Below are 16861 nucleotides of genomic sequence, written 5' to 3'. Positions count from 1 at the left end.
AGGCCCGGGGCCCAGCCATGCCCCCCACAAGATATCATGTGGCCCGCGAAGTCAAATCATGTGTATCAACTTCCAAAGATTGTTGTTAAAATCATCACTAAAATTTCAAATCGTTAGCATATTGCTAGCATTTTTGCGCTACTAAACATCAAGAATAGTTTAGGGGAAGAAAAACACTGCTCCAGAGTTCTGATTCCAAAACTAGTTCATAACCCTAATGTCATGTGTAAATATGATGAGGCTGTTCAAGATTTTTATGGTTTCATGGTCATAACGGCATTCTGATGGAAACCGTAACAAAAATGAGTTTGACAGCCCACCCCTTCCATACCGTTTGCCGAGAAGCCCAATTTGAAACCCGAAGCCGGGCCATCATTTGAACCTCCAGCTCCGGTCGAAAGCCCAACCTCGTCTTGAAAGCTTTACTTGCGGTTCGAAAACCATCCGCGCCACGTGAAAAGCTTTCGCCCGAACGCACCCCGGGGCACTTTAGCGGCGGCGTCTCCGAGGATTGTCCTGACCGCCCGAGACGAGGCTCGTGCCCTCCGAAGAAAGAAGCCTTGGCAGCTAAAATTAGACCCCGTCTTCATCTTTCACGCGCTAATCGATGGGGGGGGGGCGGAGGGAGCGACGGACGCCGGCCATTATTCAGCCGTCCGCCGCGCTTTCGCCGGCCAAATTGATCCGAACGGCGGCGAAAGCGACCCCCCCCCCCCTTCGCCCACCTGCTCCGACTTTCGAGGCGCGCCGAGCGACGGGTGTAAAAAGGCCGCGATGTCGACTGGCAGAGAATGAAACGCGCTGCGTGACTCTGACATTTCAATGGAGGAGCGCGGCTGTAAAGCTCTGCTGGAAGTCACCCGCTCAACGAGAGTCCGCCGACGTTCCGAGAACGTGAAAGGGAAAGATGAAAATTGCTGCGACCCGAGCAAAACGTGGATTTATTTGTGCCAATTTAGTTGAGGGAAGAGATGTTAGGATTTGCTTTGAAAGTCCGATCCGTGTCAAGTGAAGTCCTTGCAGTCGCCACGTCATTGCAGCCGTGCTTTTCGATCTAGTTTTTCGATCTAGTTCCCTCTCCTCCGACAGCGCAAGTCCTGTGGCCATCATAAAGGGCCACTGTCATGAAATGCCTGATTTTTGGTATGTTATTAATCACCACAACACATGATTTTGACGTACATATGGCTTTTTGGAACTCCCGCCATGAAAATCCTCTCCAGGGATTTGTTTTCGACAGGAAGCAGGAAGTGACGTAAAGGACAGGACCGCCCTAAAGCGGACTCGTTTGTTTCCATTAGTTTTACCTGCTGGAAGGTAGCTCGTTGTTCCTTCGTGTTAGCCAAAATGCCGGCTCGTTGCATTTCTGGACATTGGTCGAACACTCGGGAGGATGGATTTACCCTTAATAAGTTTGCAAGAGACCCGGTTCGTCGTGAAAAACGTAACTCCCGCCATGAAAATCCTCTCGAGGGATTTGTTTTCGACAAGAAGCAGGAAGTGACGTATGGGGCAGGACCGCTATCAAACGGACTCGTTTGTTTCCATTAGTTTTACCTTCGGGAAGGTAGCTCGTTGTTCCTTCGTGTTAGCCAAAATGCTGGCTCGTTGCATTGGTGGATAACGCTCGAACGCTCGGGAGGACGGATTCATTCTTCATACTTTTCCAAAAGACCCGGTTCGTCTTGAAAAAAGCGCAAAGTGCAAAGGATGAGAGGTTCGTGGGTTCCAAATGACAGTTAGGTGTGTATACGGCTACTAAAAAAAAATAATAGTTTGGGGCGGACCACGTAATCCGTCTCTCATAAGGTAACAAAAGATCCGAGTGCATATGACAGGGGGGCTAAATGTGTCCATGTGCGCGTCAAACGGCTTCCGCGTCGGCTCGCGGCTTCGGCTGGGGTGGCTCATCTTTGGCGCCTCGACAAGGCGGTGCCGGCTGGCAGTGAATAATGTTATATGTATTTTTCATTGCAATATCTATTTTAGAATGTTTATAGGGAGGACACTTGACCTTTAAGGGGCGGGGTTATTATCTGTGTTAGCCTCACCTGTTCTCGTTCTACCAATCGGCTCCCTCGAGTCACTCGCGTCAAGTCCAGGTGTGCCTCATTGTCCCGTCAATTCGAATCTAGTTTCCTGATTTTCCTTCAGTCTCTGTCGGATCATTGTTGACGTCGCGTTCCCCGAATCTCGTCACGGTGAGTCCATTCGCTGTTTCTCAGTTACTTTACATCATTGGCGGTTCAAGGTGGGGGGCAGTGCCCCGTCTCCTGGTACAATACTCGGCTTGCCCAAACCCCCCCCCCCAATCGACGAAATGAAATAGACTCCAAATGGTTCTAACAAGCGGCACGGTGGCTCAGCTGCTAAAGCCTTGGCCGTACAGTTCTGAGGTCCCGGATTCAATCCCAGCCCCGCCTGCGTGGACTTTGAATGTTCTCCCCGCGCCAGTGTGGGTTTTCTTCAGGCACTCCGGTTTCCTCCCACATTCCCAAAAACATGCAACGTTAACTGGACACTCTAAATTGCTCATAGGTGTGATTGTGTGTGCAGCTGATTGTCTCGATGTGCCCTGCGATTGGCCGGCTGGTGTCCCCCGTTTCCTGCCCCTTGACAGCTGGGATAGGCTCCAGCGCTCCCGGCGACCCTCGTGAGGATAAGAAGCCAAGAAAATGGATGAATGGAATTGGGAACTAGTTTTAGAATCGAAAATCAAGGCGTGATGTGTTTTGCAACTATTCACGTTTGTTAACACAAACAATGCTTGTAATATCTTAACTTTATCATTTATGATGTATGACAATTTGAAATTTTTGGTGCGGGTTTTTACAAGAATCGTGGAAATTGACACTGGATTTGGCTTTGCGGGCCACATAAAATCATGTGGTGGGCCCTTGAGTTTGACACCTGTGCTTGAACCAGACTTCTGCACTCCCCCGCGACCCTTGTGAGGATAAGCGGCAAAGAACCTGGCTTCGTGGATGCATGTTTCTAACCTCGGTACTGGCGGCAAAGCAAGACCCCATCTCGGTGGCCAAAATATTTCCGATAGTCTCATTTTTGGGGGAAAAATGTTTCCACTAGGGCGGCGCGGTGGATCAGCTGGTAAAGCGTTGGCCTCACAGTTCTGAGGACCCGGGTTCGATCCCGGGCCCTCCGGTTTCCACCCACATTCCCATAAACATGCAACATTAATCGGGACACTCTAAATTGCCCCTTGGTGTGTTCGTGAGTGATGACGAGCGACGTGTTCTTCTGGCTCACCTGCCCTCTTCTCGTCATCTTTTTTTATTATTTTTTTGTTTTGTGTCTGGAACACCGGCAACTTTTAATAAGTCACTTGGCATTGCTCGACTTTTGTAAGCCGCGATAAATCATCAGCGCCCAATTTGGGAGCGCCGAAATGGATTTATGTCACAGGCAACACACAAGAGCAACAACGTGATGATGATGATGATGTTCAATTTGTATTCAAAGGGCAAAACTTGAATGCGCCACGAGGGAGGACGACGGCGGCACACGTATGTGCTGTTTATGATGCGGTTGCCATGGCGATGCGGTTGCAAATCATTTTTATTCGCCGCTGTTTATCACAGCAAAAGATATTTTCGTGGCTTTTCTCAAGCAAGCGTAGTCCCCTGCAATGGAAAAAATAGCCTGGTTGAGCCAAAATCGGAAATATTGTACAATGCCCAATGTTGCCTTTTACCATAGAAACAATTTTTTTTCTAGTAAAACAAAATATTTTTTTTTTAAATGAAGTATAGTGGTTGAAAGGCAAAATGTTGGGAAGGGAAAATGGCCTGTTTAAGTCTTCGGAGACCAAATATTATCTAATATAAACAAATAAATGGAGTTTTTGAGGAAAGACATTTTCATGCCTTCCTTGGCCGTTCTAAACAATTTTTAAAAAAATGTTTACATGAAAATATGTCTTCGAAATGAGACCCCAGCATTTCAAAATTAAAAAAAAAATTTAAATTACAATTTTGTTTATTATTGACCAGTTAGCATAACAGACAAGTCATTTTTATCTTGATTAAAAGCTCCAACGTAGCATTGATTTTTCAAGTTACTGTAATTCTATTAAAATTCTCATTTCTTCAATTAAATTCTAAAGTAAATTATTACTAAAATTCAATGAGTAATTGAATAACATGTAACTATTTAAATTGTACACGATTTAGCCAATGATATATATTTTTTAAATACAGTATAGCTGTTTTTCAGGTGTTTGGGTATCTTCAACAGGGTTATGACATCCACAACAAAGTGGATGATAATGACAAATATCTCATAAAATGATGGTTGAGCCTATCTGAAATGATTGTTTATTACATTGTGTACATTTTTCTTCAAGTTTGGTGCCTGAATGTCCTCCGATTTTTGGAATGGCGCATCTCGGGTTTCTTGGGGCGGATAAAGGCAACTTTTTGGTAAAATATTGCATTTTTGTGCTTATATTTTGCGTTTTGTGGCAACTATATTGCATGAAAGAATTGCAAATTGCTTTCCAACAGCTGTCACAATTGTTATATTTTGCAATGGATGAGACTCACGAGGAGATATGACGAGCAAAGCACATTCTCCAGCAGGTAATATTCGATATTATTTTCCAATTTCAAATTCAGCAATCGGTTTCATCAGCATTTTGCATCTGCGTTATTCTGTGAGCTACTCCTACCCTCTGGTGGAAAAATGAAGACATACACTTTAAATCAAAATATACTTTTTAAAACCATAATACCAAAAAAGAAAAGAAATTAGCTTTAAGTCATATAGCTTCACGAATGAATCGACAGTACCAATTTTTTATTTTTTTATTTTTTTTTTTTTTTGTTATTACAAATTAACGCTGCAAATAAAGACGGAAAATAATTTTACTCTGACTTTTTTCTTCCGAAATCTTTTTAGTGACGGACTGTTCTCACATCAAAGGAGGTCCGACTCTCTTCCCCCCATCCCTTGCATCTGATTGGTTGATTAGGAAAAAGGTGCAAAGCGGCCGGAACTTGACAAATTCTCGAGGGAAAGTGTCAAGAAATCAATTAGAGAAGGTGAAACATTTTAGTGTGGTCTGCACTCTTCAGGTCAGGAATTTACAAAGTATTCATTTGATAGATAACAAAATAAGAACGATAAAGTCAACATAGGTTTAGTGCATCTGTTTTAGTTGCCTTAGCTCGCTAGCAAGTGTACTCACAAGATGGCGTATGCTGTTTTTCTTTTGTACAATTCCATATGCATTTTCAGTATGGTTTGGACTTAACTCTAAACCAATGTACACAGAAAGTTTGGGTGACTGTTCCTAAAATGCTTTCGTGTGGGAACAAAAAAAAAATCAGTTCACTGTGGAATGTCCTATTTTTGTTTGTTTGTATCATTTCAGTATTCACTCCAAAATTCAAAATGGTGGCAAGATTCGATAGCTGCCAACTACGTCGATGTCTAATAATTGACTTCACTCAAACAACAATGCAATATGCTTCAAGCAAGCTTTTATAAATAATATACACTACTAAAGTAGTTTTCATTCCATTTCAATTGATTTCACGAACATGAAGGAAAACGCGGGACGAGATTTCCAAAAATCAGCGCTGAAGTCAAGTGGCTGTTTCATAATGATGATTCATTTTCAGACAAAATTTCTAACGCATAAGTCTATGAATATGTTATATCTGTTTGTTTGTTTGTTTGTTTTAAATCATACCAATTGTGTTTTTCACATGGCAAGAAGTGACCTCCCATGACGTCCACATTTGGCTTGAGCTCTGCTAACAGTGAGTAATAATATGTATTTGATACTTCCATCATACTTTATCCAAATTAAAAAAAAAAAAGTGTGACTTTACATTGTCGAGCTTTGGCTTATTCATTACCTGTCAATTTTTTTTTTTTTTTGCTTATTTCAGTAGTGTGGCAAAGAAATGTAGTTTTTTTTTTCACTCATGTGTGCTTTGAACTGTATTTTTATATTGACTTTTAACACATGTTGGGACTTGGAAGCGAAACACCATTCATGAATTCATTCATTCATGGAGCAGGGTGGGGCAAGTGTCATATTTTTATAAGAACAAAATCAATAGAAGCTACATGTCTACACACATGCGCAAATGACGCAGTGGAAATTTTCCGCTGAAATCATCACACGCACAAAAGGTGTAACGCGCATAATGCGAATTTTATTAAGGCCTTTATGATGTATAGACACACAGCCATTTTTTTATAAATATACATCCACTTTTACTAAGAGAATGTCATGATGGAGTAGTCGCTCGCCACTGTCAGTCGGTGAGCATCCAAGAAAGATTTGTTCAAGGCTGTGAACAAAATCATTAGAATCACTTGCGGCCTTCCAGCGCTGTCGATGAAATACCAATGAAAGTGAGTCTGGTTCCAGCATAATTGTGGCTGCTCGACGACGTGCCTTCTGTTCGTGACGGCGCCGAAACTAACCGCATCAAGCACCCGGATTGTTCAAAACAACATTTTTGCTCAGACGAAAGACAATACCGCAATTTCCGGCCCATAAGCCGTGACTTTTTTCACCCTGCGGTTTATGCAGTGACGCGGCTAATTTGTGCAATTTTTTCGAACGATCGCAAGGGGGCACTCGAGCAGAAAAGGTAAGAGTGAGACCGGTGGAATATATGTGGCGAGGAAGTGACTTTTACCGGTTACCTGTTAGCGTTGCGCTAGCGTGTTAATCCCATGTCTTGGTGATTTTTACCGATATGGTTTTTTTTTTTTCCTTCTAACTGGCCCTGTTAGCGCGGCGCTAGCATTAGCATAAAACTCTCTGTTTACCGTCTTTCTTTGTTAATATCTCGTGTTCCAATGTGGGCACTTGGGGCTTTTACACAGCGGCAGCGTATGTATGTACCAAATGGTATTTCCTTTACAAATGTACTGTGTGAGTCCTAGGCTCCACTTTTTTTTTTTTTTAAATTAAAAGGCTTGTCGATAACTACAAATAAAGGGACTCATCCCACATTTTTATCAGTTTGTGTTGTTCAAAAAGGTTCTTGGCCCAGAACAACACTGTTTTAATTTTTTGGGCAGTTGTGGCCGGTCAAGGACTGCATGTATTGTTTTTGATGCCACTAACTCGGGGAACCTGGGTCAGGTATGTTTCAAAATATTAATGACATTGTGTTCTGTTTGTGACGGCGGCAAAACTAACCGCATCAAGCAAAACAACATTCTTGTTGCAACAAAAGACAATAATCTTTCCAGTTGCTAGTGAACAGTATATACGGTTTTTGACACTGCTACTAACTTGGCTCTGTTTTTTTTTTTTTTTTAATTAAAAGGCTTATCAGTAACTACAAAAAGGGACTCATCCCACATTTTTATCAGTTCTAGCCCGAGCACAACACAGTCTCAATTTTTTAAGGACGGCATGTATCATTTTTGACACCACTAACTCGTGCAACCCGGGTCAGGTATGTTTCAAAATATTAATGATTCACAGCCCACATGACTGTAGAGAAAATACAAGCAGCTATTCCTGAGAATGAGTTTTCATTGCGATGGTATTTTACATTCAAGCTTGAAGTTCCACAATCTGGACTTGACTTTTAAAATAAATACATAGAAAATCCCAATTTCTTTACAGGCCGCGACCTTTGCTCGACTCTGTTTGTTCAGCGAGTGCGTCGCCCTCGGCAAACAGAGGGAGGAATCGAACCTGCGGTGCTTGACAGTTGAAGAAACGCCAGTTTATGGTTTTGTCACGTGTAGAATAATAAATTACATCATGCGACTTTTGTAATACAGTAAACGGTATTTGGATGTCAGTAACCCGTCTGTTGCGCTACGTTGGCTATAAACGTAAAACTTTGACATTGTAGCAAATGTCAAAGTTTCAGTAACTAGAACACAAAATTCCAGGTAATGTTTCCCTCTTGTGGACTGGAGGTTGCTGAAAATTATTACATACAGTAGTTCATGAAAAAAAAAATTGATCCATACTAGGCATGGGCTGGTATCAGATTCTGAGATTGTGATAAACCTGAACAAAAATTTTGCTGTTTCACGGCAGTCATTGTGATTTGACAGGCACGTATGCGCCCGCCCGCCATCGTAAATCTGCACAGTCGAGCATGAAAAATCACGCATAAAATTTGTTACGAGTATAAATACCCAGATATTAAAAGACGTCACTTATTTTGTGTAGTCTTGACCAATGTTCCCTCTAAGCTGCGCACTTGTCGCACACTTTCAGCGCACATGAAAATGGATCCAGCGCAGTGTACCACAGCCTGACTTTTTTTTTTTTTTAAACACGCAAGCACAGCTCTTAACGAGCTACTGCTCAGCCTGCTTTTATTTTCTAGTTTACCTGACACCGCCCCGCTCCACTCTTAAAGGGGTACACCCACAATTACAAAAAGAACACACACAGACGCAACTTTATATCTGCGGGCATGACTGACCATTTTTCGAATGCGAGTGACTGTCACAGTATAATAATTACCATTAAAATGTTTGGGTAAATAACTCTCCCACTGAACATGTTCTCTTAAGTACTTTTGAAACCCAAAAAAGTAAACAATGAACAATTTAATGTAAATAATTCCCAAAAGTTGCTTCTTCTCGGTTTTCCGCTTTGTGAAGTAACGCCAGAGCGGACACAAACTGATAGCCTTGCTACTTAGTTAGTTAGTTACTAGTATTTAGTCTTTATTTCACCAAGTGTAGACAACTCTCGCAATATGTAGCAGACGTTCATTTCTAGACAGCGCTATTGTAATATCGGAAAGTTACGTTGAATGTGTTGAAAAAGAGCAAGTGTTAAGTCCACAGCTTAATCGTCTGCTGGCACCAATGACGTTTTACTTTTTGTTGATGGTGAGCAATATATAAAATAAAAGCCCCAAAAAAAAGTGCTAATGGAAAAAAATTGGCAATTTTGAAACCCAGGACTTTTTAAAACCATGGTAAACCGGTAGCCAGCCCATGCCTAGTCAGTAGAGTTGGAAAAACCACGGACAAGTTATAGTTTCTACTTTTAAACTCTAAAATCTCTCATAGAACTTAAAATAAAAATGAAAACACGGGGAAGACTTCACCATGGTTGGATTTGCACCACATGATTAACTCAGTTTGGATATGGATTATAACAAAAGGGGGGGGGGGGGGATCAGATCAAAATCCTGATCATCAGATCCAATTCAAGCCTCTTTGAAATGTGGCTCAGATCTTTGCTAGTGCAAATTGTGCGTTATTTTCGATTTTGTTGTGATTGTCCGAGGTCAGCTTTATAGTGACGAACTAGCATAAACCCGCATTGTAAATCCAACCCCAGGAAGGCACCGTCAGTAACTAACAACAGCTTAATAAGGCACAAGTTTTGGTAAACATATCAGGTCACTTAAATCTCAACATGCACCATTAGAATGACAGTTTGGCGCCGACGAACGCTGCACGTGATGGACGGCATCTGCGATGGTGAAGAAGGTCAAGCAGTAGTCCACTCCCTGTTTTTCCGGAAGGTACCCTCCACGACCGAGGGCATCCAGAACAGTCGGGCTACACCGAGCCAGGACCACCGCCACCCCCAGCTCGCCATAATCTTTGCGCACTTCCTTCAGGGCGTCGACACCGGCGCTGTCCAGGAACAAGACGGCTCCGCAGTCCAGCACTAAGCCGTGTAAAGGTTTCTGGTCCAGCGCCAACGTGATGCCGGCTGTGCCGTTGCCGTCGACAGATTCCTGCTCGCCGTTCTGTCGTTTCAGCTTCTTCTCGAACTTGACGCGCTGGGTCTTCTCCTTCACCGGGTCGAGCCCCACGTGCCGGTACAACGACTTTTTAAACAAACTCTGGTTGGCGTAGTAGATGGGCGCCGGATACCTGAAGACTGCCACGGCCGGATGAGAGCGGAGGCCGCGGTATGCCGACAGAACCTCGTAGTGGTCCCTGTCCTGGGTCCGGCCCAGCTCAAGCGCCTGAGCCCGCTGCGTCCGGCCGAGGACGCAGAAGGCAGACACCAGGACGCCCACTAGGAGGCCCAGCTCCGTGTTGACCAGCGCCGAGGTGGCCATGGTGATTAACCAGATGGCGGCATCCACGCGGTTGGCGTGCCACATGCAGGGGACCTCTGCGAACTTGCGCAAGGCGCCGCGCAGGTTAACCACGATGATGACGGCCAGCACGCACCTACACAGGAAGTTGCAATTATGCGAATGGGTTCTCCTGACCTGGAGAAACCGTAAATCTAGATGACCCGTACTCACTTCTGAAGGGAATAGAAGAGCGGCGCAATGACCAGAAGCACCAGCAGCAGCACCACGGCACTGACGAGGCCCGACACCTGCGTCTGGCAACCCGTCGACTCCTTGACCAGGGTCTTGGTCAGGGCGGCGCTGGTGGTGAAGCACCGGAAGAACGACGGCAGGATGTTGCAGAAGCCGATGGCGTACATCTCCTGGTTGGCGTCCACCCGGTAGCCGTGCTTCTTGGCGAACATCTCCGACAGCGAAACCGTGATGGCGAAGCCCACCAGCGCGATGGAGAAGGCGTCCACCGCCACGGCGGGGATGAGCGACCACGCCGGTAGCCGCGGCGGCAGGAAGCCCGTCGGGATCTCGCCCGCCACGTCCGAGCCGTAGACGGCGTTGAAGCGACCGAAGTGGGACGCCAGTGTCGCGATGATGACCACAAAGAGCTCGAAGGGAATCGGAGCCTGGGCAACAGACAAGCGGATTATTCGAGGAAGACGTTCATTTGTAGTCGATAGGCGATGCTGTTTTGGTTAGCTTAGCATGCATTCAACGTCTGTTCTGAAACAGTGGCGTCAACAGATTAAGATAATTACAGTTCATATATATTTGTCTGAGGGAGGTGAAATACTTATCTGGGAACTAATTGCGGCATGATCAACGGCTATTAGAAGTCAATTTTGTATTTGTTTGTCTTTTTTTAAGATGGCGCTGGCAGTCTGTAAGATCACCGCTCACTTCCCTCTTTTAATTTGTACTTTTCTCTCCAATTTTGTTGCATGCTGTTTATACTTTTGGAAGTTTGTGGCCTTGACGCTCTTTGCCGGAGAGTATTGGCTCGTCTTGTTTTACGCCTTCACGCAGCGACGCAGAGAATATTGTCGCTTTCGGATCGTTGCCACCAGACTGCGATGGCCAGAAGGGGAGCATTATTTTCACCCCAACGTGGAGACGTTTGCGTCCTGCATGAAACGTAATGTCGGGAGGAACAAGAGTCAACCCTGGAAAGTTCAGAGAAGCCAGAGAGATGATCGGATGGGACCTGAAACTAATAATTTGTCTTTTTGAAAACTGCCGTTCCTCATTTCCTTTCAAGCTCAGCAAACACGAGTGACCTCATCCATGCATACATACATTGACCTTTCTGTACTGTTTTCAATTTGCCTCGTTTTGTTCTGCTGTCTGCAATGTAAAAACCGTTCTAGCTAAAGGACTTTATCGTTAAATAATGCTACGTTTGCCAAACTGTGCCATAATTAAAAGAAGGCCTTTCCGTATTCTCCAGAGTTGAATGACTGACCTTCAACTTGTCTTTGAAGCGATTGTTGAGCTCCTTGGTGGGCAGCAGCAGCGCCAGGCACACCAGGCTGGTGATCAGGTCGCACAGGTTGGTGTGACCCAGGTTGGCCAGCAGGCTGAACCAGGTCTTGAAGAGGGTGAACCAGCCCTGCGGCCTTTGGATCTTCAGCCCCAGCAGGTATTTGATTTGGGAGGTGAGGATGGTCAGCGACGCCCCGGTGGCAAAGCCGCTGAGCAGCGAGTCTGACAGGTAGACGGACACAAAGCCCACCTGGAACAGACCCATCAGCACCTGGTAGACCCCCGCGGTGAAGGTGACCGTCGCCGCCACGGTTATCGCGTAGCAGCTCCTGTCGCACGCCTCTACCGCGCTACTGTTTCCGGTCGCCAGGCCGTCTCCGTTGCCCTCCATGAGGTACCCCGCCGATGCCAACTCCCGGTCCACTACCTGCCCCACCAGCAGGCAGAGCACCCCGAAAATGCCCACTGAGATGTGTCTGGAGGTGCCCAGCAGCGTGTAGATGATGGCGGAGAAGAAGGACGTGTACAGCCCGTAGATTGGGTCCTGACCGGCCAATAAGGAGTAGGCGATTGACTGGGGTACCAATAGGATTCCCACAATGAGTCCCGACATGACGTCTCCGAGGAGCCAGTTTCTCAACTGGTAGCGCGGCAGCCATTTCAGGATGGGGACAAAGTCAAAGACCTTGGACTTGATCTTCTGCGGTGAGCATGAGCAGTGTTTCTTAAGATGGCGGAGCAACACGGTCTGACAGCTTTGTCCTGCCTCTTCAGGCACGCTTTCCAGGACGAGAGGCTCGTGCCGCTCGCTCTCGTCCTTGTCCCCGAAGCTGGCATCTCCGTGAGGCGTCATCGAACTCCCTGCGACCAAGAAAGGAGGTTTCGTCTTTTAAAATAGCATTTTTTGCTAGCCTTTCTGTTTCTTTTGTTAAGGGTAACAACTAGCTGGCGAGACGCCGCATTAACCGTACGACGCTTGTATGGCACGAACAAGCATGTGGTTGATCTTTTAATTAGGTATTCGGGTAAGTTAGTAATTTAAATGAAAAACAAGTCCAAGCAAAATCTGACCTTGACTAGGAACAGCAGACTTTGGATCATTTGGCACATAAGAAAGATAAGTGTAGCGACATCTACGATCCCCAACACAAGGTAACGTTTTGACGTTAGCTAATTTAACAGACTTGCCATCGCAAGTTCAAATGTGATAGAATCCCACCGATTAGTCAAGGGCAGATGGAGCCGCTGGTACATTTTCAGTTGCTTTACTGAGTAAACACAAAATTAGATCTGTTCACAAGTTGACGAAGGGCATCCATCCGTCCCATTTTCTTCACCGCTTATCCTCACAAGGGTCGCTGGAGCCTATCCCAGCTGTCAACAGGCAGGAAGCAGGGTACACCCTGAACCGGTGTCTACCTAATCGCAGGGCACATCGAGACAAACAGCCGCACTCACAATCACACCTAGGGGCAGTTTAGAGTGTCCAGTTAATGGTGCGTGTTTTGGGAATGTGGGAGGAAACCCACACAGGCACGGGGAGAACATGCAAAGTCCACACAGGCGGGTCGGGGACTGAACCCGGGACCTCAGAACTGTGAAGCCAACACTCTTCCACCGTTCCGCCCAACAGACACATTTTACAATAACATCCCAAAAACATGCAACATTAATTGGACACTCTAAATTGCTCCTAGGTGTGATTGTGAGTGCGGCTGTTTGTCCCGTCGTGCCCTGCGATTGGCTGGCAACCGTTTCAGGGTGTACCCCGCCGCCTGCCCGTTGACAGCTGGGATAGGCTGCAGCACTACCCGCGACCCTCGTAAGGATAAGCGGTGAAGAAAATGGATGGAAGGTGCCTGTTATAATTGAATTCCCGAGAGGAGCAGTCACAATTTTAAAATTTTGTGGAACTGATGAGCAAAACGTGTATTCATCTCTAAAGTCTCCAAAAAAATAGCAACACTTCACTGTAGCAAGTAAAGTAAAACTCTGGTCTGCTTTCTTTTTATTTTTTACACATTTTTCCCAATGTGTATTCCAAAAGAGTTTTGCTGAGGAAAGCATATCATTGTCCAAAATGTCTCGCAGTAAAGCCGCTGAGGTCGAGAACGCATCGATTAATTTTGGTGAATTAGAACTGTATTCTGAAGCAAAAAGTACTTTTAGTACAGTCCATTTAAATCGGGAACGTGAAGAAACTCCCGTGAGTGAGGGAGGGAAAAGTTTGCCCAATGTGTGAGGGAAAATCTTTCATAATCATCATAACACATTTCATGTCAGTGGGGGATGGAGGGCCTCCCCCTTGCGACTAATTTATTCAACAATGTCCGGAAAAAATATATAACTATATTTTAAGAAAAATTGCACATACTTTTTTTTTTGTAGCAGCAGTGTTCCACGGTAATATGCGCTGTACATGTGTATGAGATATGAATGTCCAAAATTACGCTGTATGATGATTTTTATTTTTACTCACTAAGATAAGACTGAATATAAATTTCTCCTCTTTGAGCACGAACTCATTCATGTAAAGCGCCGCAACTTTCCGCACGTTAGTTCCGCATTGATGAGATTATTGGTCCAGGCTATATTTAACGGCTAATTCCGAGGAAACGAGATTTGGAGAATTAAAAATATATATATATATATTTTTTTTTTCTGAGAACGTTGGCCAGAAAAACATCCATCTCGCGTGTTGACTCAAGGTTATGAATGAGCGCCTTTGTCAACAAGTCGTCAACGTGTCAGGCAAACTCTTGAAGAAGTGGCGCAGTGTCGCGTTTTGCCAGAGTGGCTCGGGGAGTTTTTAAAAATGTTTATTTAAAATTCCCTCACCTGAATGAGCTGTTCCTCTCGTCAGACCGCGTTAAGAGAAGCTCCGCGCTTGTTTCGTGCTCGCCGCGCAGTTTTCCATTCCGCCTCAGTTTCGTGTCAGACGAGCTGCTGAACCCTGCGTGGTGACGTCACGGGGAAGCGCGTGAAGTGGTCACGTGAGGCGCTAGCGCAACGAAGATGGGTGTGGAGCGAGACGAAATCCCACTCTGACGAGAATTAAAGTCCCGGTGGAATCGTCCAATCATTGAGCCATTGTCCGGATTGCTTATCCTCATGTGGGTCGCGGGCGTGTTGGAGCCTATCCCAGCTAGTTTCGGGTAGGAGGTGGGGTACACCCATTGATCATAAAAAAAAAAAAAAGAAAAGACTGGATGGCTCATTGGCCACCAAAACTGAAGACGCTATCTTGATGTTCCCTAAACAAGCATGCCGACCTGTGTGTTGTGAGAAAACATTCGACAGGCAAGTTAGAAAGATTTACTTTGACGCTGTTAAAGTTTGTTTGAAAATTTTTTTTTTTCATTTTCTGATGAGCTTAATTCAGTTGAACAAAGTTTTGTTTACAGTTGTTGTTGTTCACTGTTCATGCTCTGCTTCACCTTTATAAGCCGACGGTTTTGCGCGAAAAAGCGATGTCAATATTTTTCCAAACTTCATCAGTGAACAAGCAATAAAAAACATTCTGGGAAGTTTTTTATGGATTTCATAATTACAGAATTCTGCAAATTGAATTTGATTTTCAAATGCGAGGAATTAAGTTTAAATTTTCTGTCTGAAATAGGACGTCGCAGAGAGGACAAATAAAAAAATGCGTTTAACGTGTATTTTCCCATTGCAAGTCCTTATTTCCCACCAAAAAATATTGAACTGATTGACTTGAAATTGAAGGATTTTATGACAAAAAAAATGCTTAGTTTTTCGCTATGTTATGATGATAGACGGCGCATTTTGGGAAAATTTAACGTCACGGAAATCGGGCGCTCGGTAATATGCAAGGTTTCTTGCTAGTCACGCTGTTCTATGTCTTTCCTTTGCGCTTCGCCTTTTTTGGCTTACCAAGTCCAATTAAAAAATCCTTCATGTTACCAGAACTGAAAAAAATGTCAAGCTCACACGACCAGCTTTGATTCTACATGCCAAACTTTGAGGAAAAACACCCCCAAAATCCAACCTGTAAACGTTTTGGGAGTACGAAGATGGCGGCCAACTGGCTTTAAGCAATCGACGTACCGCTAAAATATGTATGCGCTATCCAGTCTTTTTTTTTTTTTTTTTTTTTAAACATCACTGTCTACACCCTGAACTTGTCTCCAGCCAGGCCACATAGAAACAAAGAACCATTCGGACACACAGTCACACCTAAGGGCAATTTAGAGTCTCCGATTACAGTCGTGCATGTTTTTGGGATGTGGGAGGAAACGCATGGAAAACCACACACAGGCAGGGCTGGTTTGGACCCAGGACACCAACTGCTGGAGAAAATTTACATCTCTGTTTTTGCACATTTGGCCAAGAAAGCTGACTCGGATTCTGATCAGAACTGTAAAATAATGTAGTAAATGACCTGTAAAATGGTGAAAGATAACCATAGGGTTCACTTTGGTTGTGGCAGCTTGCATTGGACAGCACAGTGGTGAAGTGGTTCGGCAAAGATATTTTGGTGACCTTATTCAGGTTCGGGAAGCCCACCCATTGTTTTCCCGATCGGATATGTCATTGTCTACACTGAGGTTTAATATCATCACAATGTCTGAATATGGGAGAGGTCACATTATTATTACTCGGAGGTGAAGCAATCCCAGGTGTCAAACTCGAGGCCCGAGGGGCACGTCCAGCCTGCCGCTTCATTTTGTGGCCCGTGAAAGCAAATCATTTACATCAATTTCCGAGATGGGTCAGCCTAACCTAACCCGAAAAATATGTACCAAAATTTCAGTGTCAAATATATAATAATAACGGCGGCACGGTGAATCAGCTGGAAAGCGTTGGCCTCACGGTTCTGAGGTCCTGGGTTCGATCCCAGACCCGCTTATGTGGAGTTTGCATGTTTTCCCCGTGTCTGCGTGGGTTTTCTGGCCCATTGACAGCTGGGATAGGCTCCGGCACTCCCCGTGACCCTTGTGAGGATAAGCGGCTAAGAAAATGGATGGATGGAAATATATATTACTATTTAGATGTTTTTTTTTTTATTATTATTGCTATACCGAATACCCCAAACCCATGTTTACAGTAACTTGAGCAAATGTCGATAAAACTATAATCCTCGACTTCTGATTTTTAAAATTGGTGATCCATCAATTTGATGTACGTGCATGCGTACGACTACGATAAGGCGATGAAAGTGTTTACGGCCCTCTGAGGGAGACGACAACAACAATGTGGGCCGTGGGAAAAAATAAAAATGAAAATTCGTTTGACGCAGCAGTTTGCACTCGTCTGCCGGATTCCGTGACGATTTCCCAGCTGCAGTTAAATAA

The 16861-nt window shown here is 44.7% G+C and overlaps 2 protein-coding genes across 6 annotated transcripts in view; one reads left to right on the top strand and one right to left on the bottom strand.

The window, feature by feature from the left end:
• Positions 1 to 4917: 4917 nt before the first annotated feature.
• pde6a (phosphodiesterase 6A, cGMP-specific, rod, alpha) overlaps positions 4918 to 16861 on the top strand; it is a 34912-nt gene continuing 22968 nt past the window's right edge. Inside the window, exons 1-2 of one of the 5 annotated variants that reach the window (XM_061834689.1) lie at positions 4918 to 5060; positions 5738 to 5783. The gene's annotated coding sequence lies outside the window, so the exon portion shown is untranslated. Of the gene's footprint in view, positions 5094 to 5737; positions 5784 to 5947; positions 6630 to 12310; positions 12426 to 16861 lie in introns of those variants that run through there. The other 4 variants (XM_061834690.1, XM_061834688.1, XM_061834693.1 and 1 more) reach the window with 4 other exon arrangements.
• On the bottom strand, positions 6628 to 12399 carry slc26a2 (solute carrier family 26 member 2). The gene is made up of 3 exons (XM_061834695.1): positions 11527 to 12399; positions 10242 to 10690; positions 6628 to 10164 (listed from the first exon to the last, which is right to left on the bottom strand). The coding sequence occupies exons 1-3, from the start codon at positions 12397 to 12399 to the stop codon at positions 9387 to 9389; spliced, it is 2100 nt and encodes a 699-aa protein (XP_061690679.1). The 3' UTR covers positions 6628 to 9386.

Source organism: Syngnathoides biaculeatus, chromosome 11, assembly GCF_019802595.1.
Source record: "Syngnathoides biaculeatus isolate LvHL_M chromosome 11, ASM1980259v1, whole genome shotgun sequence".
Taxonomy (NCBI): domain Eukaryota; kingdom Metazoa; phylum Chordata; class Actinopteri; order Syngnathiformes; family Syngnathidae; genus Syngnathoides; species Syngnathoides biaculeatus.
The sequence above is the reverse complement of the archived record's forward strand: the minus strand, read 5'-3'. Positions and strand labels throughout refer to the sequence as shown.

What these genes read in the sequence shown, in the direction of transcription:
- slc26a2 (XM_061834695.1), bottom strand. Translation starts at nt 12,399, where the DNA reads ATGACGCCTCACGGAGATGCCAGCTTCGGGGACAAGGACGAGAGCGAG. An exon ending in GCTTCAAAGACAAGTTGAAG is followed by an intron (nt 10,691 to 11,526) that starts GTCAGTCATTCA and finishes TCTGTTGCCCAG; the next exon opens with GCTCCGATTCCCTTCGAGCT. An exon ending in CTCTTCTATTCCCTTCAGAA is followed by an intron (nt 10,165 to 10,241) that starts GTGAGTACGGGT and finishes CTTCCTGTGTAG; the next exon opens with GTGCGTGCTGGCCGTCATCA.